General features: G+C 36.2%; 1 protein-coding gene across 1 annotated transcript in view; it reads left to right on the top strand.

The window, feature by feature from the left end:
- Positions 1-23615, top strand: part of LOC146003489 (uncharacterized) — a 546114-nt gene that overhangs the window by 252599 nt on the left and 269900 nt on the right. Inside the window, exon 2 of the mRNA XM_083141780.1 lies at positions 12461-12616. Coding sequence (XP_082997906.1) covers positions 12461-12616 — 156 coding nt within the window. The remainder of the gene's footprint in view (positions 1-12460; positions 12617-23615) is intronic.

Raw genomic sequence — 23615 nt, 5'->3', positions numbered from 1 at the left:
ACACCTACTCAGGCAGACATAGCCCTGCTCCAAGATGCTATGCGTAGTGTGGCTGACGCTAATGAATTAAATGATGTAAAATTGGCCCTTAAGTCTCTGCAGAATTCGGTGGCCAATCTGCCTACATCACAGGAACTTAAAAATATTAAAAGAGCCGTACATCGTATATTGAAATCTGAAGACTTCAAGAATATTCAGACAGAGATCAAACAGCTTACTCAGACAGTGGCTACTCTTCCAACCAATCAGCATATTAACGAACTGCATGCTCTGTTTGAGGATATCAGAACCCAAGTCCATGATCTTACAGCCCAAAGTTCAAAATTGGCTGTTGTTGAAAATCTGCAGCAAATTATAGCCAACATCAAGCAACAGCTAGGGACCATGGAATCCAACCAAGCAAATGCTCTGTCTGTTTTTGCCACGCAGCTTCAAGAGATTGTGCAACAATACAAGGAACTTGCTGTGGACATAAGAATCAAACCAGGCCACGACGAGATTGTTAGGACTATCAACAAGCATCTTGAATCTGTAATAAGTAGATTGCTTACAGCAGAAAAAGAAATAACTGACCTAATCGAGAATCCTAAGCACACAGTAATTCTTGAATTGTACAGTGTCCCCAACAGGGAATACGAATCACCGTTTACACCAGGTGGCAAACTGTATTTGTTGTCCCCTGCACAATTTCATTACCAGTTCTTCGTAAGGGGCACACTTAAACCGGTCAAGATCAAATACTGGTTACAACCACAGGCACACCACTACCCTTCCTTGTCAATAGCCAATGCTGACAACATACCAAAAATTACCAATGTGGAGTTAGAGGATTTTACAGACCCCGATACACTAGAAACAGCCTATGCTGAAGATGATGGTTATTTGGAATTTGACATACAAATAGGGGATAAGCTGTATTTAGAAAATCCTGTAGTATCAGCTGCTGAACACCCAATAGTTGCAATATTCTTGTTTACGTACTATGTCTAGAGAAACCATAGTTGACGAGCTACACAAACCAGCCAGACGAAACTATAAGCGACTGCCAGTGGTCACAAAAGGCATAGACGATTTGTGGCAGGCTGACTTGGTTGAGATGGCAAGTGGACAGCTGAAAAACATACACAAGATCAACAAGGGCTACAAGTATCTACTTACTGTCATAGATACATTTTCGAAATATGCCTGGGCTGTGCCACTCAAATCCAAGACTGGAACATGTGTTACAGAAGCCTTCAAGACAATCATCAATCAGAGTGGCAGATTACCGCGCTATCTACAAACAGATAACGGTAAAGAATTCTATAATTTGGTGTTTCAACAATTTGTTAAGAGCCAGTCAATACGACATTACTCAAGTTACAGCGATCTCAAAGCCTCTATTGTAGAAAGATTCAACAGGACCCTAAAAAGTTATATGTCTAAGCAATTTACGCTTCAAGGTAATTATAAATGGATTGCTATGATACCAGAACTTCTAGATCAGTATAACAACTCGGTCCACACCACAATTAATAAAAAGCCATCTGACGTAACAAAATCTGACAAGCAGCAATTGATCAACACTATTTATTATCCGAGATATCAGCCAACAACCAGAAGACCTAAATACAAGGTAGGTGATTAAGTAATGATTAGTAAATATAAACACATATTCAAAAGAGGCTTTACTAGAAACTGGAGCACTGAATTATTTACAGTGGTTCAAGTTACACCTGGGCCCCGTAACACATATATAATAAAAGACCATCACAACGAAATCCTCAAAGGCCGATTCTATGAAGAAGAACTTCGCAAAACTAAGCAGCCTGACACATATCTCATAGAAATTGTCAAATGGCTAGGTCATCCAGAAACCAGCTGGATCAAAGCAGACAAAGTGATACTATGAACACCTGGGATGTTATAAAGCGACTACCAGAGCTCGAACAGCAGATTAAGAAAAATGGCAATGTGTTACCTGATAATATTCGTTGTCTTATTGTTGGGCCGTCGGGTTGCGGTAAAACTACGCTACTGGTTGATATTTTTTTACTGGCACCTAACTGGTTAGACTGGAAAAACAGGCACTTGTACGTCTTTTCTAAGAGCTTGGAACAATTAAAATATCAGCAGCTGATGAAGCTATACGATGGACTGGATATAGCCACTTTTGAATCAGATGTTAAGCCACTCGATGACTGTCTCGATAACTCTGTTGTTGTGTTTGATGACATTATATTAGATAATCAAAACGAGGTTCGAATTTTTTTTACACAGGGGCGGCACAAAGAGATAGATTGCTTCTACCTGGCGCAGACCTTTTCTAAAATATCGAAACAGCTACTACGAAACAACAGCAATTTTATATCATCTTACTAACCTCAAACACATACATGACGAGTATGTAGGTGCAGACTTAAGCTACAACGATTTTTCTAAGTTTTGTGCTAGGTGCTGGAACCAGGACAGCTACGGGTTTGTCACAATCGATATGACAAGGAAGCCCAATAGTGGTAAATATAGAAGTAAAATCAATGATTTTCTAGACGTAGAGACGTATATAAACAGCCATGAAACGACCAATCGTTGACGATCTTAAATTAAGAGACTATCTTGTAAAACGATTCAAGGGATGGAAATCAGAGAACCGAGGTTTTTATGAACAACACAAGCGCACAGAACAGAGTATTATTCATGCTATTAGTGAACTGGGTAAAAATATCAAAACTATTACAGAGCAGAACCAAAATTTGATCACAGAGCTTGTACCAGTAGCTGCTAGGAACATATTAGATTATACAATCACCCCCCTTTCTAGTTTTCATACACCTGGTCCTGTTCGTCCTCAAAGAATCGAAGCTAGTCAGGATCCTATTGAATTGGGCCTTCTTGCTCAAAAATATGTAAGCACACCTAAAGACAACAAAGACGAGGTCTTCGGTTTATACGCTGACACAGAGCTTGACGGTGGCATCATACATAAAATTGGCTATTTTAGGGTAACGTTTATGGGCGATGATCTGATTGTATATTCAGAATCTCATCTTGGAGAAAGATGTGCTTTTGTTAAGTATCCTGGAACACCTGGATTGTGGGAACTGATGACTCGTAAACGGTCTGACAACTATACAGATCAAGACTATGAGTACTACAAAGAAATACTAATAAAATCGGATGCCCTGAACCAAAACAACGACCCTACACAAAAAAAGAGTTACGTCTAGCAGTGGAGCAAAATACAACAACTTAATCAAGCCCATATGGACACAAATCAAGAAAGGTAGCGGGATGAAACAGTACAACACCCTGCCTAAAGAATTTGTCTGGGTTGATGATGTAAGAAAACTAATAGATAGGCTGCTCGTCATAGCTGGCGAAGAAAATGCCGGTAACCATAATTTTTACAACGAAAATGTCGGAATTATGTATATGAAAGCCACCAAATTGTCTAATTTTATAGTCAACGACACTAAGGGGATTGGTTTTCTTATAAAAATTATTAATACTCTACCGCCTATTGGAATATCTCTGAGGGTCGGGGGCTGTTAATGACATCATAAACAAGCTGCCATTTGAGCTACACATACCAGGCTATCAGTATTGTGATTCTGATACCAAACTAGACCATAGATTAAACAGAGGGGACCCTGGTGTTAATCCCCTAGACGCTGCTTGTAGAGACCATGACATAGCATACAACACACATACCGATCTTGATAAGGGACATGTGGCAGACAAAAAATTAGAAGAGGCTGCATTCGGTAGATTAGTAAGCAGAGATGCTTTTTTGGGTGAAAAAATAGCAGCATTAGGGACCACCATCGCTTTGAACACCAAACAAAAACTAGGGTGGGGGTTATAACAGACTAAATAAACTGGCCCAGTAATAAGTGTTACGACTTAAATTTAAACCACTTAATTAAGCTACGTAATCCCCGAATATGTATAAAATAAACCTATGATGAAGGCCAAGGATGTTATGTATCAGATACCTTATGCAGGTCTTAAATCTCTTGGTACTATCGATAGTTTTTTAACCAAAAAACAGCGCAAAAAAGCTCTTGTCTTGCCAAAGGCCATGATATGAAATTATTACTTAGTACCCCCCAAATTAAAAAAATTACAGCAATCCAGAAAAAAATCACATGTAGGTGGCTTAATATTTAGTATCCCGGCTATCTTAGCAGCACTCGGTGCAGTTGGTAGCTTAGCAGGGGGGTCGGCTGCCATAGCAAAAACAGTAATAGATGCCAAGAAGAATAAAGCCGAATTAGCTGAACAAAGGCGCCATAATCTGGCCATAGAGAAACAAGGCAAAGGTCTTAAAAGAGTCATAAATAAGTTTAAAAAAAACAAGCGTCGCTTACCATCCAAGATATTGAAGCTTTAATCGAACCACTGGGCATCAAAAATTTTAGAGGTGTATACATGTCTGATTCTTTACCAGAACAACCGCTTAAAAAAGAGTGTGTCATAGTCAATTTGGATAGCTACATTAATCAGGGCACACACTGGATCTGCTATCTTAAATATTCCAAGGCGTTTGTGTTCGATTCGTTTGGGGGGATTCCACCTAATAATGTAGTAAAATATCTAAAATCTCATAATCTGTATTACAATGACGATCGTATTCAAAATTTTGAAGATATTAATTGTGGACATCTGTGTTTATCTGTTCTTAGATATCTGTCTCAAATAAATAAACCATCAATGGAAGATTTTCAAAAGGCCCTGTGGTATCTAAAACATCATGGGCATATTCCATCTGACCAGCCAGAATTCAATCTTAAAACTCAAACTACATGATGATATTATGTATCCCAAATCAATAGCTCTTAGAGCATTCTACGGCATGTACTTCATCCCTAATATTACACACCATAACAACACAATCACAGTTGGGGATCAAAAAATTGTCATCACTCCATGGCAGTATAATATATCTACTTCAAATGCTCAGTTACCTAGTGGTGTTGTCTTAACTCAAAATTCTGTCACTCACAGAGTAGAGATTGTGTCTGCTACAGAGACAGTAGATCTAGGTACTATAGCAGAGCTTTTAGGCTTCCAGAACAACACAAAACTTGAACCAGCCATCAAACACACTGCTGTTAATATACCTAAATTCTTGGCCATAGAGACTCTGAATATTCATTGTAATGTGGCCGAGGGTATGATCACCAAATCAGAAGGCATGCGCACTCACAAACAAACTGGCATCATCGCAACATTCAAACCTAACTCTGAATTCATGGAGCCAATCATCTACACTCCATCACCAACATTATATTTTCCAGTATACCATAATAGAATCGACTACATTGAGTTGGTAGTCACTAACGAAAAAGAAGAATTAGTTGATTTTGCCGGAGCCACAACAACCGCCATTATAGAGATTAATATATAAATAAAATACATACTAAAAAATGGAGCATATCGAAAGCTACGAGCTACAGTCTTTCCCTCCGAACCGTAGGACCTTTGCCAATTTGAATCAGCCCAACACAGAGATTGAAGTTGACCTTGACGTAGGGGGTGGCTTTATACACCCCCACAGAGCAGACCTATATATCAAGTTTGATGTTGTCAAGCTCGACGGCACAGATTATTCTGTTAACTCAAATATAAGACTAGTAGACAATTTTGTACCGCATCTGTTTTCTTAAATCGAGATCCGAAAGCATGGTGTTGTCATAAACAGAGTAGACTATCCTGGTGTTACATCTACAGTTTGGCCACACTGAATTTATCCAAGACCGAGGTTTCTTACTACAAAATCGGTGGATTTGAGGCTGGCGATAAAATAATAACTAAGAGCCACACTGTACTGTTTCCGATGCGCCTGTTACCTGGATTCTTCTCAGATTACAAAGATGGTGGAAGGATGGTTTAAGACTCACATTTCGAAGAGCCGCCAATGATAATAATGCTTTGATGAGGTACAGTTCATTAAACTCTACTGGGGCGGCTCTGCCTAATACACTACCTGACGAAGGCAGATGTGTTATACAGACTATGGAGCTAAGAATCCTGGTTGTTGAATACGAAGCCAGTTATGATCTTAAATACAAAGCAGATATACTAAAATATCCACAGGTGCCTTTACAATTTTATACATATCAATGCGTCCAGAAGCCTGCCACTGGTAGCTATTACGAATTCGATGCTACGAATTCATTTTCTAGTATACAATATGACATGCCAGATTTTGTGGTGGTGCTGTTTCAGACTGGTCGAGACAACAACCAGCAACAAAATTCAAGTAAGTTCGATAACTGCAATATCAAAAACATATATCTTAAAAACGGCAGAAACGAGGTGTTTCCTAGAGAAAATTATAATTTAGACATGTCCAAGGATGCTTTTCTTAAATTATACGAGGCCTACACAGCATACAAAAGAGTCACTACTGGCCATACCGACATGTATTACTCACCCGATGAATTCAAAGCACAGAGACCAATGTTTGTCATCAACACCTCAAACGCAAGCAGGTTGTAGTTAATGACAGGACAAACATTAAAATAATCTGTGAATTCCATGATACACTCCCTGCCGACACCATATACAGTGTTATTCTTATAGGTCAGAAATCATATGTTTATGATATAAGAAACGAAAGAGTCACAGAGCAATTCTAGAAAGCCTCTGCATAAAGCACTATCTTAGTACTAGATAAACAAGTTAGGCCTGGTGCCCAATTAAAATATTCGGGTTAACATATTAATACTCTGAACTGACTGTCAAGTGTGCATAAATATCGCAAATGCGTGTCATTGCTTCTTCTATGTACACGACAAGCCTGTGTCGACACGGCGCCATGTTAATAACCAGGTGGCCATATCACAACTCAAATGAACTAACTCAAATACACTAACTGTCAGCACGCAACCTGTAGCATTGACCAGCACGACTTGAGAATCTCAAATGAACTAACTGCCAGCACGCAATCACGACTTTGTAGCATTGACCAGCACGACTTGAGAATCTCAAATAAACTAAGTGCATGCAACCTTGATATCACGAATTCGTAGCGTACGACTTCAGAATTGACTTGTTTTGAAATTACCTACTGTGCATGCTACGCTTGATACTAGACTTCTTACAATGAATAATGCCAGCACATATTATCCCTCTATGACAAACTGGGATAGTATAAGTTAACACACATGCTTTGGATTGTAACAGATAAGCTGGATTGGTCAAATATCAGATTGATCTATACAAAAAAGATCATACACTTTATACAATGCTCTATGGAGGAATTGTATAAGAATTTAAAAATACGTGTTGATCATGCACTGGTCGTATATGCTGAAATGGAACAAAGAGTCACAGAGCAATTCTAGAAAGCCTCTGCATACTAGATATACAAGTTGAGCCTGGTGCCCAATTAAAATATTCGGGTTAACATATTAATACTCTGAACTGACTGTCAAGTGTTTAAGCACACTTTACATAGTATTACACTAAAGGCAATAAGCTCATATGAGCATCTTGGCTTAGTTTTAAGTGTAGCCAAAACAATGCCAAGAGGGGCATATTTTTTACAATCCTATGGACAACAATCTGACAGATGCAGCTTTTTGTATGTGTAGCCAAATCAATCTGAGGGGGGATCATACTTTTTACAGGCAATCCCCGAGGGCTTTTTACTAAAGTCTTGGATTAGACAGAGTCGCACACTGTGTGCAATAAGCTTATATAAGCATCTTGATCTAGTTTTAAGTGTAGCCAAACCAATCTGACGGGGGTCATACTTTTTGTGTTCCAGTAATATCGTATTTTATACTACTGGGTCCTGGGTTCGATACCTGGTGGAGGCACATAGTGGTTCGGATCCCACTTTAAACTGTAGGCCCAGTCCCAATTAGCCTTACTGTGCATAAAGTGAACTTATAACTAAAGAAAAAGCCTCGAGAACAATTGGGGAACAACTAGAATACAAGTAACGGGCTGTGGTCTAGGAAAATAAACAAAAACAGCGGCGATGGGACTCGATGCGCAGACCACGTGTCAGCCAAACTAAGGCCCTGGTCCTGATTGGGCTGTTACGTCACGATTTTTAGTTTAGTTTTAGACTATGCCCTTTTTTATGGGCGTAACTTGGGACCGAACTTTGAGGGGGCAGAATTAAAGTAGGCCTAATTTTGAAGGCGCAGAATTAAATTAGGCCTAATTTTGAGGGGTCAGAAATAAATTAGACCTAATTTTGAGGGGTTGGAATTAAATTAGGACTAATTTTGAGAGCAGAATTAAATTAGACCTAATTTTGAGGGGTCAGAATTAAATTAGGCCTAATTTTGAGGAGGCAGAATTAAATTAGGCCTAATTTTGAGGTGGCAGAATTAAATTGGGCCTAATTTTGTGGAGCAGAATTAGATTGGGCCTAATTTTGAGGGGCAGAATTAAATTGGGCCTAATTTTGAGGGGCAGAATTAAATTTGGCCAAATTTTGAGCGGGCAGAATTAAATTAGACCTAATTTTGAGGGCAGAATTAAATTAGACCTAATTTTGAGGGGTCAGAATTAAATTAGACCTAATTTTGAGGGGTCAGAATTAAATTAGGCCTAATTTTGAGGAGGCAGAATTAAATTAAGCCTAATTTTGAGGTGGCAGAATTAAATTGGGCCTAATTTTGTGGAGCAGAATTAGATTGGGCCTAATTTTGAGGGGCAGAATTAAATTGGGCCTAATTTTGAGGGGCAGAATTAAATTTGGCCAAATTTTGAGCGGGCAGAATTAAATTAGACCTAATTTTGAGGGCAGAATTAAATTAGACCTAATTTTGAGGGGTCAGAATTAAATTAGGCCTAATTTTGAGGGGTCAGAATTAAATTAGGCCTAATTTTGAGGAGGCAGAATTAAATTAGACCTAATTTTGAGGGCAGAATTAAATTAGACCTAATTTTGAGGGGTCAGAATTAAATTAGACCTAATTTTGAGGGGTCAGAATTAAATTAGGCCTAATTTTGAGGGGTCAGAATTAAATTAGGCCTAATTTTGAGGAGGCAGAATTAAATTAGGCCTAATTTTGAGGAGGCAGAATTAAATTAGGCCTAATTTTGAGGTGGCAGAATTAAATTAGACCTAATTTTGAGGGGTCAGAATTAAATTAGGCCTAATTTTGAGGAGGCAGAATTAAATTAGACCTAATTTTGAGGGGTCAGAATTAAATTAGGCCTAATTTTGAGGTGGCAGAATTAAATTAGGCCTAATTTTGAGGGGTCAGAATTAAATTAGGCCTAATTTTGAGGTGGCAGAATTAAATTAGGCCTAATTTTGAGGTGGCAGAATTAAATTAGGCCTAATTTTGAGGTGGCAGAATTAAATTAGACCTAATTTTGAGGGGTCAGAATTAAATTAGGCCTAATTTTGAGGAGGCAGAATTAAATTAGGCCTAATTTTGAGGGGTCAGAATTAAATTAGGCCTAATTTTGAGGTGGCAGAATTAAATTAGGCCTAATTTTGAGGGGTCAGAATTAAATTAGACCTAATTTTGAGGGGTCAGAATTAAATTAGACCTAATTTTGAGGGGTCAGAATTAAATTAGGCCTAATTTTGAGGAGGCAGAATTAAATTAGGCCTAATTTTGAGGTGGCAGAATTAAATTGGGCCTAATTTTGTGGAGCAGAATTAGATTGGGCCTAATTTTGAGGGGCAGAATTAAATTGGGCCTAATTTTGAGGGGCAGAATTAAATTTGGCCAAATTTTGAGCGGGCAGAATTAAATTAGACCTAATTTTGAGGGCAGAATTAAATTAGACCTAATTTTGAGGGGTCAGAATTAAATTAGACCTAATTTTGAGGGGTCAGAATTAAATTAGGCCTAATTTTGAGGAGGCAGAATTAAATTAAGCCTAATTTTGAGGTGGCAGAATTAAATTGGGCCTAATTTTGTGGAGCAGAATTAGATTGGGCCTAATTTTGAGGGGCAGAATTAAATTGGGCCTAATTTTGAGGGGCAGAATTAAATTTGGCCAAATTTTGAGCGGGCAGAATTAAATTAGACCTAATTTTGAGGGCAGAATTAAATTAGACCTAATTTTGAGGGGTCAGAATTAAATTAGGCCTAATTTTGAGGGGTCAGAATTAAATTAGGCCTAATTTTGAGGAGGCAGAATTAAATTAGACCTAATTTTGAGGGCAGAATTAAATTAGACCTAATTTTGAGGGGTCAGAATTAAATTAGACCTAATTTTGAGGGGTCAGAATTAAATTAGGCCTAATTTTGAGGAGGCAGAATTAAATTAAGCCTAATTTTGAGGTGGCAGAATTAAATTGGGCCTAATTTTGGGGAGCAGAATGAATTTCGGGCTAATTTTGAGGGTGCAGAATTAAATTAGGCCTAATTTTGGGGGAAGAGACTCGAAAAGTGTTCCATCTGATAAAAACAACGTCTAGAATTATTTGCTAAATAACTGTGACGTTTGCGAAATCACAAATATTACTCTTTATTACTTTGGTCCTCAGGTCCCCTGACTTGTAAATTTTAATAAACCTTCAAATTGGAGTGGGCAAGTGCCCCTTGTCCCCGCCAAATTACGCATATGTCCTTTTTAGCAGCCAACAATGTGCCACAGACGCTGTAGCAAAAATAAGTGCAATACGTCTTATTCCTAGACAGGAAGTTGTAGGCGTGCTAGGAATTCTAGAGCACTTGGTGAATGTTCCGAAATGATCATTGGCTATTTTTGCAACATGCGTTGGTAAGGATTGATTAGCGGCGTCAATCGATCAATGCGTCCAATCTAAACTAACATGAAGAGCACGAACAGTGGCGTGTCGGTTAATTGCTCGTGGGCGACATTGTTCACAGACCATTTGTGTTCCTGGTCGCCGCGATAAATCAGAACAACCACGATGTACAATTTCAGTCGTAGCTCTTTTCCGTTTGGTAAAATGTGCACATTGTCAACACGGAGGGAAATTTCTGTTTCTCTTCCACCAAGCTTCATGTTTGGCCAGTTTCTGTAATTTGCCATTGACTATGTATTGCCTGTTTCATCAGAGGAGCCCCCGCCCTCTCGAAACCTGCACATGCATTAAACTGAAATGAAAGCCGGTGCAAGGACTCATTGGAAGTTTGTAAAAAAATATTGACGTACAGGCTTTGAGTTTAAGATTGTCTTTTCAAGCCCTATTTATTCACTGAAAGCAGGGTTGTGAAAGGTCCAGGAATTTTAAATAAATTCAATTCCGGTCCAGGAGAGAAAAGCAGCAAGCGTAAATGAATTCTGGACCGTAAAGAACATTTTTATCTGTAAAATATTTCATTTCGGTCCAGGAACCTTTTTTCCCGATCAATTTAAATACGGTCCAGGAACCTTTTTTTCGAACCAATTTAAATTCGGTCCAGGAACCTTTATTGCAGGATCAATTTAAATACGGTCCAGGAATCTTTCTTTTTCGAATCAGTTTAAATAAGGTCCAAGTTCCGTATTGAAATGAGACAATATGAAACTTGGATCGAATACGGACCTGACGATAAGCAATTGTCCACTTGTGAGCATGAAAGACTAATTCAGGTGCTGGCTGTCTCGAGAATCTAAGGTACGTGTAAGGTAGAAATAGGCGAAACGCGAACGCTGCAGTCACGTTACCCCTCTCTATGTAGTCCCAATCTATCGCGCGCGTTCCTTCCCTTGGTTGTAGCCACGGTTTTAGTGTTGTGCGGGACAGAATTTTTTGGGTCAGGAGGGGATCGGGACGGAAATTGTTTTTAAATCCCGACATTCGGGACGGAAATAAGTCGGGAAATTTTCGGGACGGGAAATGTTCGAAATTTCCTGAAGCTCTGGAATTCTCGATTCAATACGCAATTTTCACTTTAAGTGATTGTTTTTATTCTAGCAATGCAAAAACAAACAATTTCTTTTAACTTCCAGAAAGTTACAATGCAGAAAACGTCGAGAATTAACGACTTTTTAAAATGACCTTTCGGTATTGTCCGACTGCTCGGGAAGTCATTTCCCGATCCCGACTTTTCGGGATCTCGCACACCCCTACACGGGTTGTAGCAGCACTGCCCGTCCCTGTTGTGATATCTCCAGGGAACACAACAGCCTCACGTTACCTCATCGACGGCTCCTATTGGCTGCGGTTCCTGGATCGGATGCCGGAGCAACAAGTAACGGGTTTGTTTGAACTCAATGTGACGTTACAATAATATAGTCCATTGCCATTGTTTTGTATTGATTACAAGTTTGGGGATTTCATATTTAAGAAACCATTTAAGGAAATCATTGTTTTTAAACTGAAAATGTGTCCGTTTTACATTATTTGCTAACATGTTCTAATAATGTCTATTATTTACTTAAAATGATTTGTGTCCTAAATTTGTGACATCATGTTCTACTTTTCCTTTATAATGATCTGGTAACTTTAATTATGAAGCACCCTGTATGTTGAATGCAAGTTGGAAACGAATGAGAAATAAAGATTATAACTGACTGACTGTTTCCTTGTCCTCCTTAGCCTCGTGGGTGGTGGGCCTGGAGTGGAAGCAGTGCGTGCAGACGGAGTGTTCCATCGGGACCTTTCACTGCAACAGCAGCAACCTGTGCGTCCAACAGCAACAGAACTGCGACGGCAACGCCGACTGCCCTGACGGCAGCGACGAGTGGAACTGCAGTGAGTACTTTCTTACTTTCTCTTCCATTATATAGGAAGGCCTCCACAAAATGATGCATCATTCTGCAACTGACATACTTCACCGAGACGACACAACAGCAGGCTGTTTTTCACTAAAAATTTCAAGGCGTTGCTGATATTTCACATGTATTAAAGTGTTCGCAAGAAACTTGTAGCTAGGTTGGACAGACATTTAGTTTGACCTTGCCAATAGAAATGTTATCAAGTTGTCGGTGTTACTACAGAAAAACTTCTCAATAACGGACAGGCCTGTGCGAAGAATAAATGTCCGTCATTAAGAAGTGTCCGCTATTCAGAAAAAAAGTGTAGGATGTTACACAACAGGATAAGCATATTACAGAACGTTACGAACATAATGTTTTTTCCCCTACATTCAAGGAACAAAATACTGTAAAAATATTTGCATACCCACAAAAACCTATCTCCCGAAATGAAATCAGAAATACTCCACTGGATGAGCACTCCCCTCTCCCCTAAAAAATAAAGCTTAATTCCTACAGCGAATAAAAGATTAGAGGAAAGTATATACATAGTGGTATTTTAATTTAACACTAGATTGCTAGATGGCGCATTTCGACTCCTGCCAATTTTTTTCACCATTTTTTCTTTTAGTACCGGTTCTACCGGTTCTAGAAAATATTTTTTTATGATTTTTTAATAATTTTGAAATTTGAAAAATGAAACTTTTTTGCTTTATTTGATGAATTATATCAGACTCGAAGGAGTCAGTTTGACTCCATCTCCTGTATTTGTATGTCAGACTTGAGTCATTATCATGAGGTTCCTCGAAGATCTAATCATATGAAAGTAGTTCGCGTCGGTAATTTGACGGAAATTATATCAAATCATTGATATGTATAATTTACAGATTGACATATGCATCGAAAGACGAATTGACTATTCTGTGACAAAGATACAGGGTTAAACTCTGTAACTGTAAGTGATGGAAACGGCGTTCATTGAATAAGTACAAATGAAAATCATTTGGGTGTGCACATGCGACTGTGCGAATGAGCAGAAGCCGCCACTGCGGTTGAGGCAAATTGCACAGTGATTCAGATTCAACTTTAAACTGTAGTCCCAGTCCCAATTAGCCTATCTTAGCATAAAGTAGACTTGGCGTAAACTTTAGCAAACTTTATGTGTGTGTCTGTTTCAATACAATAGGTACACAGGCTGATAAATTGAACCGCTTTCAGGTTATGCATCCACACATTCATTAAACAACCACGAAGGGAGAAAACAACAAACCCGCTAATCATGGACAATAATAATTCGTAATAGAAATTCCCATAAAATTAGAACCAACCAATAGGATATGTATGTGCTATTCGCACAGTCACACACGAAACATTCTCACCAACACTCACACGCATAATTAAACATACACAATGAAGTTAATAATTCTGAAAATTAATTTTCATTTATTGAAGTCGCTCATATATTTTCAAGGTCCTAATTTTATTTGCCAACAATATTATTTGCCATGCATCGTAATTGCTTGTATTAACAGAATGGTATACAATTAACGTGTATTCATTTTCAAGTATTTTAATTGGTATTCCAAAGATCTCCTGACACAGTAAAATTTAATTTTGATTAACGTATTAATGACTCACATACTGTTTGAACACTGAAACCTTTCTGCGGTTCATCCATGCTTAGGGCTATGTGATATTGACTGAATATTGATATTCAATCAAGTAGCGAGAATATCGACGTCGATATCGATAATATGGTTTTATCGATAACGAGATATTGACTTGAATATATCGATGTCTATATTCTCGATATCGATAAATCGATGTCAATATTTTCACACATCGACGCTTCGATATTTAAAAAATATCGGCACGATATCGTATATCGAAATATCGCACAGTCCTATACATGCTCCTTCAATCTCTCATTTACTTCGAATAGTGGAACAATACCTTTAATGAAATTCAAATCCGTTTCCTTCTTACCAAGGGAATGGCCTGTGGTGGACGTTAGCTAATTCTTCTGTCCACCGAAACAGCACAAAAAGGTTAATCGGGACTGGACATACAGTTGTAAAGTACGATCCGAACCACTATGTGCCTTCGTCAGTTATCTAACTCGAGTCCCTTGATTCCAGGGCGATTACATTATAAATAATAAATATGCCATCGGGAGCCTTGTCTGTGTGTGAGAGAGAAAGAGAGAGAGAGAGATATGGAAAGAAAAACTATTGGAACAGACTGAGCTAAAGACAGGACATTCGTATGGAGACACACACCAGCGATGTGCGTCTACGCGTAAACAATGATAGTTTACATTCTACACGTAGACTAAGGTGATAACTTAGCAAAGGGCGCCGTGGAATTAAAATAATATTATACTGCGTATCAGTTGCTTATGTGTAAGGAGAACTTTTCATACTCCTTCCAAATTCGAACAGTTTCTCACCTAGGAAGAAACCTAATATAGGAAATATTCTAGTGTTTTATGAGAAAAAGACCACTCTTGCCTCACGACTGCCATCTGTTGTTGTTTTTTGCATACTATTTATCTTCTTCCATAGTTGATGAGAGAAGAGAAGATAAATTTTGTTGTAAATATGATTCTCTTCATTTCGTTAGGGTAGTTGAAAATGTAATTTTACTTTCATGAATCCCTTGAAAATGCACTTTAGATTGTCTACGTAGTTTATGCAAACTACAACCTAATGTAATGTACGCGTAGACTACGTGTAGACAACGCATGTAGACGTAAACTTATAGTCTACGGCACATTCACTGAGACACACACATCCAGAGAGAAAGGGGGAATTCACAAAGCCAACAGAAGAGATAATAGAAAGAGAGAGACAGAAGAAAAAGGAAAGAGATAGCGAAAAGGGAAATAAAAACATAAAGAAAACAAAACAGACGAAAAAGAGAGTAACAGAGATAGGGGAAAGATAGAGATCGAAAAAAAAGGAAAGAAAACATTAGGAGAGAGAAATAATGTAAGTGAAAGAAAGAGAAACAGGAGATGAGAACGAGAGAGACAGAGACAGAGAACAAAATATAAAGAGAGGGAGAGGATAGAAGACAAGTGAAAGAGAGAATTAATAATAATAATTATTCCTTTATTTAGTTAGCGAGATTTAGCCGTAGGCTGCTCTACCACCTAAGCTTTGTTATGAGCTACATAAGAAATTATAAGTATATATATGTATAATAGTGTAAAACATGGTAACTGTAGATAAATTGCTATTATATCAATATCATCATGATATTGATATAAAAGCCATTTGGCAAGAAAAATTTAGCTTTCTTATTACTTCTATAAAAGGAAATTACATACATTTTTCTGCATGACAATTAGAAATTAAACTTTGTTATCTTCCTACATATGGTTTATCTTCTCAATTTCAAATAAAATTCTAAATTCTGTAAAAAAGATCAAGATATTAACTCATTTCCACCACAGTAAAACATTCAGAAACAATAAAGAAAAATGTTAGATAATACTTATAAGTCCAGAGCCATCTATTGTTCACCATAGCAAACCATATCCCAACATAGTAGCAATTTTTTTAAAAACCTATTTTATTTCAAATTATTCATTAATATGTTAAAATCACACAATATTGTAAAAAAAAAACTATACAAATTTGTTAATATAAAACTTTGTAGAAATTATGTCAACTTGTATTCGATTCTGGAAAGAAAAATATCAATAAAGAATGAGGTAAAAGTTTATCATGAACACTACTGAATAAGATGGCTGAAGCCTGAAATCTAAAAATTGTAAGTAGTTTCTTATTTCCTTATCCCAGGTTGCGTTTGTGTTTTACCGAAGCAGTGTAATATTTGTATATTACGCCTAGTGTGCTTGAAAAACGTCATACTATCGTGTTGTGTTTACTAATTTCAGAAAGCTTCACTGAGTCCAATGCAAATTGTATGCCATGGCAATTTCACTCGAAAATTGAAGGATGACACATTCCACTTTGTATCTCAAAAATGACCAAATTGTCACTTACAATGTTTTATAACCGAGCCCTTCATATAATATGATAATATATGAATACAGATGGAAAGCTTGATTACACTAAAGAGAAATAAAGAATTTCACATTACCTACAATTACGAATATTCCATTACAGTAATATTAGTCACAAGATATATAAATGTGAAAGAAGAAAAAAATATTAAAAAATACAAATGTATAAGGAAAAAAAATATAAATGTGAATGACAACACAAGGTTGTCTTTAAGTAAATAATAATAATAATTTGAAGAAAGTAATAAAATCCCAAAAATTACAGATATAGAATAGCTATGAGTGTTTTGTCGTTTGTTGAGTGCCAGCTTATTTATAGTATGTGGCACTGTTCTACTGCTGTTCCTGTAGAAGAATTTCATTCAATTTAATTTTGAAATTCTTATTAAGGTTTATGAAAAACTCAATATGCTGACCAAGGCAGACATTTATTTGATTATAAAACATAAACTAAACGTAACGTTTCAACCTTCTAGCAAGGTCTTCTTCAGACTCTGTACCAAGTACAAATGTAACAAGGTACACAACAGGACGATATATATATACACAAAAATACTCCCCTCCAGACTTTTAGAAAGTAGTTCTGGAGCAATCTAGCAGGTGGCTTTCCCTTGTCAACTGTACGTACTTTCACCTGAAAGAGAATGTGGTTGGACTCTTTATCTGACGCTCCTTTTCCTTCATTGTTCTTCCTTCTTCTCTCCTCTTTCTCTCTTGTCCTTTCCACTCTTTCTAACACCTTATTCCATTCTTTGTTTAACTACAGCCCCCCATTCCAGTTAATTGTGTCTTCTACATCTTTCTTCTCTATTTCCTTGAACTCCTTATATTTTCTCACTAGCATTCTCTTCTCTCTTCTTCTCGCTTAGCCTCATCCCACTCTATGCCATGTCTTGTTTCTCTCATGTGTTTAAATATCGCATTTCTCTCTCTCTAAAGTCGTACATCATCCCTATGATGTTTCAACCTGTCTTTCAGCCTCTTTTTCGTTTCTCCTATGTACACACTCTGACATTATTTACATTTCACTTCATAGATAATCCCTTCCTCTTCCTCTTCTCTGTTTTCCTTTTTTTTGTTTGCATTCTTCGCTATTCCTAAGATGCTTCTCCCTCCCTTCCTGTAAGTTTTAATGTCCGATTATCTAAGTACTTTGCATATCTTTTCTGTGGTGTTCCCCATACTCCTTATTTATTTATTTATTAACCAGTCGCCTATAACAGAGCGAATGCTCCAATTACAATAGGCATTACAATTTGCTATATACAATATAATTTACATAAGTATGTAATACATGATACAAACACATAGTAATTATTACACAAAACCTTAGATAAATACGAATACAAAAAGTTATACAAATGCAAAAGTTACACAAATACAAAAAATACATACATATACATATTACAAATTTTGAACAGAGGAGAAAACTAAAGGACAGAAGAAACAAAACATAAACAAGTAACAAACTATAAAAGCTTGAGAATAATAAAGAAATTATACGAATACCACTATTTAAATAAGAAACAGGAATAATCAATACAAAGCAAAAGTTCAAATTTGAATTCGTTTATATGTATACTACAAAATTTAAAAATCTATAAATTGTATTTGAGACTATAAATATATCACTCTAGAATTGGATCTGTTTTATTTATATATTATATCTAATATGTTGTTTAAACTATATAGATAGTTTTTAATATTAAAAGCAAAATCCAAATCAATTCCATTCGGGATAATATTATTATGTTTACTTAATAATCTAATGATTGGAGAAATTTGATGGAATTTTGTGTTTGATTTATTGCAGTAAAATGGTTGTCTTACTCTTAATACCTTATAATTGACGTTAAAGTTTATCAACTGTAAAAGATTTTCACACTCAAGTATACCATTGATAAGTTTGTATAGGAATATATGGTCGGCCGTTTCGCGTCTTCGTTGAAGTGTATCACATGAGAATTCATTTAGTAATTTAACATAGGAGATGCGATCTGCATATGAAGATCTCTTGTATTTTTTGTAGTAAATATGTCGTAAAAATTTATTCTGAATTTTTTCAATTTTATTGATATGGCATGAGATGTATGGGTTCCATACCGTACTCCCGTATTCTAATTTTGCTCGTACAAGATTATTAAATAAATATACTAAAGAGTTGATATTAAATAAATCTTTGGAGTTTCTTAAAACAAAGCCAAGTATTTTATAAGAGTCGTTAACTACTTTTTCAATATGAGTATCAAAGGTGAGTTTGTTGTTTAACCATATTCCTAAATCCTTGGTAATGATTTTTCTACTTAAAGAATTACTGTTAATTATATATTTGTGAGTGTATCTTATATGTCGTCGAGCAAAAGAAAGTACAAAGCATTTATTGACATTAAAAGAGAGCTTATTTGTTTGTGACCAAACGTAACAATTATTTAAATCGGATTGGAGAACTAGACAGTCAGTCTCATGATTTACTCTTTTGTATATGTTTACATCATCGGCAAACAATAAGCACTTGGAGTATTTAATTCTTCGTGGTAAGTCATTAATATATAATAGAAAAAATAAAGGACCCAAATTTGAACCCTGTGGTACGCCAGAGTGCACAATAAACGAGGTTACCTACTTATATGTTACAAATAGGGTTCGATTACTTAAATAGAAAGCTACAAGTTTTAATAAACTTATGGAAAAGCCAAAGTTTGATAATTTCTGAAGCAAAATTGAGTGGTCTAATTTGTCAAAAGCTTCGGCAAAATCAATATATATTACATCCACTGGGAATCCCTCATTACATGAGTCAAAAACAAATTGGGTTAATGTGATCAAGTTAGTTGCAGTACTTCTGTTCGGGTAAAACCCACGTTGCTCTGTAGTTATAAATGGTTTGACATGGTTAAATATTTTTTTAGAAATAATTTGTTCAAATATCTTAGACGGAGCGGAAATGAGAGATATAGGTCGATAGTTCTTTACATCGGGAAATATTTGGGTTTTTAATATCTGATTAAATATATGACAAAGTGGGATGCGTAATACGTCAGCGCAAGCTTTAAATGTATAAGTAGGAATTTGATCCGCACCACTAGATTTACTCGATTTTAATTTTTTTACAGATTCGTTGTAATCATCATTAGTTACTGAGTGAATGTTAAGACAATGAGTTACCTCAGTATAGGAAGGTTCAGGAATTGAATATGATGAGGGAGAAGAGGAATACACACTGTTAAAATACTTAGCATAGGAATCGGCAATTTCCTTGCTGGACTCGAGATTTTGGGCTTCATAAGTCATATGCTTCTGTTTACTTAAATTTCTCTTTTTGCTTTTAATGAAATTCCAGAACATCTTTGAGTTATCAGTGATATCTTCTTCAACATTTCTCAAATTAGACTTGTATGCTTTCCTTATCATACTCTTTAAATTCCTACGTGTCTCTATAAACATAATGTTGTTATAATAGGATAAGTTCTTCCTTTTCCTATAATATTCTTTGTTCTTTAAAGTTCTTATTATTTCAGATGTGAACCAGCTTGGATATGATCTTTTATATCTTTTCCTTTTAGGGACATGCCCACTTATAACTGCATCTAGTAATGAGTAGAATTGTGATAATGCAATATTTGGATTATGATGTTTAATTATTTCATCCAAATTTACTTTCTCCAGGTCCTTATAGAGGCCAAGAAAATTCGCTTTTGAATAATTATAAGTGGGTACGCCACTGATCTTTCTCTGAATTTTATAAAAGAATTTACAATTTCGACAATCAATGCAGGGTGATGATAATCGTCAGGTACAATCGTATCAGTAGATCTAATGACATTAATATTAGTTAAATTAGTTAGTACTAAATCTAAGGTTCTTCCATTGCCATTCCTAATACTATTGAAAGAATGGAGATTAAGCATATAAAGAAAATTTGCTAATGCTAAACAAATACGATCACCTTCCAATAGATCATAATCTGGACCAGTTACAAGGAGTAGATTAAAATCACCAATAAGTATAATATTATAAGGGTTGAAATTAATGACATCTTCAAATTTTACAAAAAATCATGATATGTTTCAATTTTTGGATTTGGTGGAAAATATACTGAGACAATAATGTAAACATTTCCATCTATTACAACCTTAATACAAACCACTTGTACGTTGTCAATGTTAAATTCAATTTGTTGAGCACGGAAGCAATTTGAGATAGCTATTAATGAACCACCCCCATTTCTATAATTTCTGTCTTGACGAAAGACAAGGTATCTATCATCTATAAATTCACTGTCAAAAATACTATTATTTAACCAAGTTTCAGTTAACAATATAAAGTCAAAATTGGCGGCTAATATACTCCTGTATACTTGATCTAATTTAGTTCTAATTCCTCTTACATTTTGATAATATAGTGAAAAATAGTTGTCGGTTTCGGTCATACCTTTACTTCAAGTTGAGGACATCATTTATTGAGTTTAATATATGAACCACCGAATCATTTGTTTTATTTCTTAACTCAACATTACCAGACCAATCAATCCACAGATATTCATAAACTTTTTCCCTTTTAACTTTCCGTGCTTCACTGAAGCATTTTGGGAAGCCATTTCAAATTATACTAACTTATCAACATCTTCAATTGTTTTCAGAACAAAAATATCTCTATCACCTTCTCTTTTTCTTAATGTTATAGACCCTGAATCATCAACCCATAAGTATGAGTAGTTTTTCTCTCTTTTAACTTTCCTGACATAGCCATAAATTTTCTTCCTGAGGGGAGTGAGACTTTGATTAATATATATAACATTGTTATATGTGTAGCCCAGATGTGTACAGTTTAGATTTCTCTTAACTTTACGTCTTTCAATTATCTTATCTCTAACTACACGTCTAACAAACTTAACAATAATGCCTGCCGATTTCTGTAGCGGAAGTTTTTTCATTCTGTGACATAAGTTATGTCAATCATTTCATTTTCTACCTTTACATCTAGTACTTGCTCTACTTTCTTTACAATTTCGTAGGGATCTTCATTCAAGTTTTCTGGTACACCATATATTTCAAGTATATTTCTCCTACCATACTGTTCCAGATCATCTACTTGAAGCTGTGTCTCCTTCAATTGCTTCTTTAATAACAGATTCTCACTTTCCAACACTTCTATCCGCCCTAAGCATGCACCTATACTCTCGGACTGTTTTTTTTATTAGTTCAGCATTTTCATCTAATTTCTCGTGAGCAAGGTTTAGTGATTTTCCTAGTTCACGTTCCGTTTCTTCTTGCTGCTGCTTCAAGTTTTTAACTTCATTTCTAAGAGCTTGTAACAGTTCATAGACGTCCGTTAGGGATGGATTCACTACCTTAGCTGGTTCCTCCGCACTTTCAAGAAGTAGACTACTGCGCCGTTCTTTCATGCATTTTGTACATCGCCATTCCCTGTTTTCAGATTTTAAATATTCCACATCACTTTCCTTTAACTGCACACATTTCATATGATACCAATTGCAGCAACCACTGCACTGTATTTTGGATGAGATATCCTGTCTTGATACAGGTTTAAAACATTCTGAGCAAGTACTCATATTCGGAGAAATCCGACCAAAGCTCCAAAAGTGCTGTATAAAAAATAGGTGCACTAATCGACTTGTATGCTGTTTGTTTACATTTGCAAGGACAACAAATTACTTAATAAAGTACACAAAGAACGTATTTCCTTCCCATATCTTTATCTAGTTACAAAGTTAAGTACTTACTGCATTGTTTCACACTATTATTTCATTTCAATAACGTGCACACACTGTAATATTTCACTAAATTTATGGAGCAACAACAGCCGTGATCCTACTCCATTTCTTCTTCTTCTTCAGACTTCCAAACCTCCTCTCTTTTTCCTTCTCTTCCAATTCTCCCATGCCACTTCTCTTCCTTCTTCTTCTGTTTATGTCTAGTCTATCCTTCTTCTCATAGCCATTCTTTTCCAGCTGTTTCCATAGGCTATTTATTTTGCCTTCTCTTTCACATTCTTTCGTGCATATTTTCTTGATCCTCGTTGACAGGACTATTTTTGTGTATATATATCGTCCTGTTGTGTACCTTGTTACATTTGTACTTGGTGCAGAGTCTGAAGAAGACCTTGCTAGAAGGTCGAAACGTTACGTTTAGTTTATGTTTTATAATAAAATAAATTTCTGCCTTGGTCAGCATATTTAGTTTTCATATCATGGAAACAAGGCTTAACGGTGTTATAAATTTCATGGACTTAACATTTGATGCTAGTGTATTGCAGATATAGAAAAAGATGAGGTATTTAGCGTAGTAATTAGATGAAGAAGAGAGACAGACGAAGAGAGAGAGAGAGAGAAAGAGATTGAGAGAAACAAGAAGAGTGATTGCAGTAGAGTTGGTGTATGATAAGAGAAAATAAAAAAGGGAAGCAGAGCATACCAGAACGAAAATATCTTGCTACACCATTCCTTCTTACTACCCTTTCATCCCCCTTTCATCCCCCATCCACACTGAAAAGATAAAGTTAATCATAGGCGACTTTGAATAAATCAAGCACAAAATTCTAATAAATAACCCTATTTTCGAGCCATTATTTTGCACTCGATAAAAAAAGCATCGGTATTTACAACATTGAACTGAGGATCTTAGCAGCTAATAAAATCACAGATACTACTGGGCAAGTGGCAGAGGGAGGTTGCTATGACAACGAATTGTGTTTACCAGATGCCTGGAAGTAATGAAGAAATATCTCCCCGTTCATTGGAACGACAGCCATGGAAGAACGTTTGATTGAAACAAGATTTTAATCTTCAAATAATAGAGAATTCTTCAGCTTATCAGGAGGAGCGAGAAAGAAGCATTTATTAATAGAGATTCGAAAGTGAGCAGCTTGCAAAGGCAGTAATGGATATGCATCGTGGAAGGTCATAAAAATTTACGATGAGCGAGATTTTATGAACAATAGATTG

This window comes from Lepisma saccharinum, chromosome 20, assembly GCF_977018435.1.
Source record: "Lepisma saccharinum chromosome 20, izLepSacc3.1, whole genome shotgun sequence".
Taxonomy (NCBI): Eukaryota; Metazoa; Arthropoda; class Insecta; order Zygentoma; family Lepismatidae; genus Lepisma; species Lepisma saccharinum.
The sequence above is the reverse complement of the archived record's forward strand: the minus strand, read 5'-3'. Positions and strand labels throughout refer to the sequence as shown.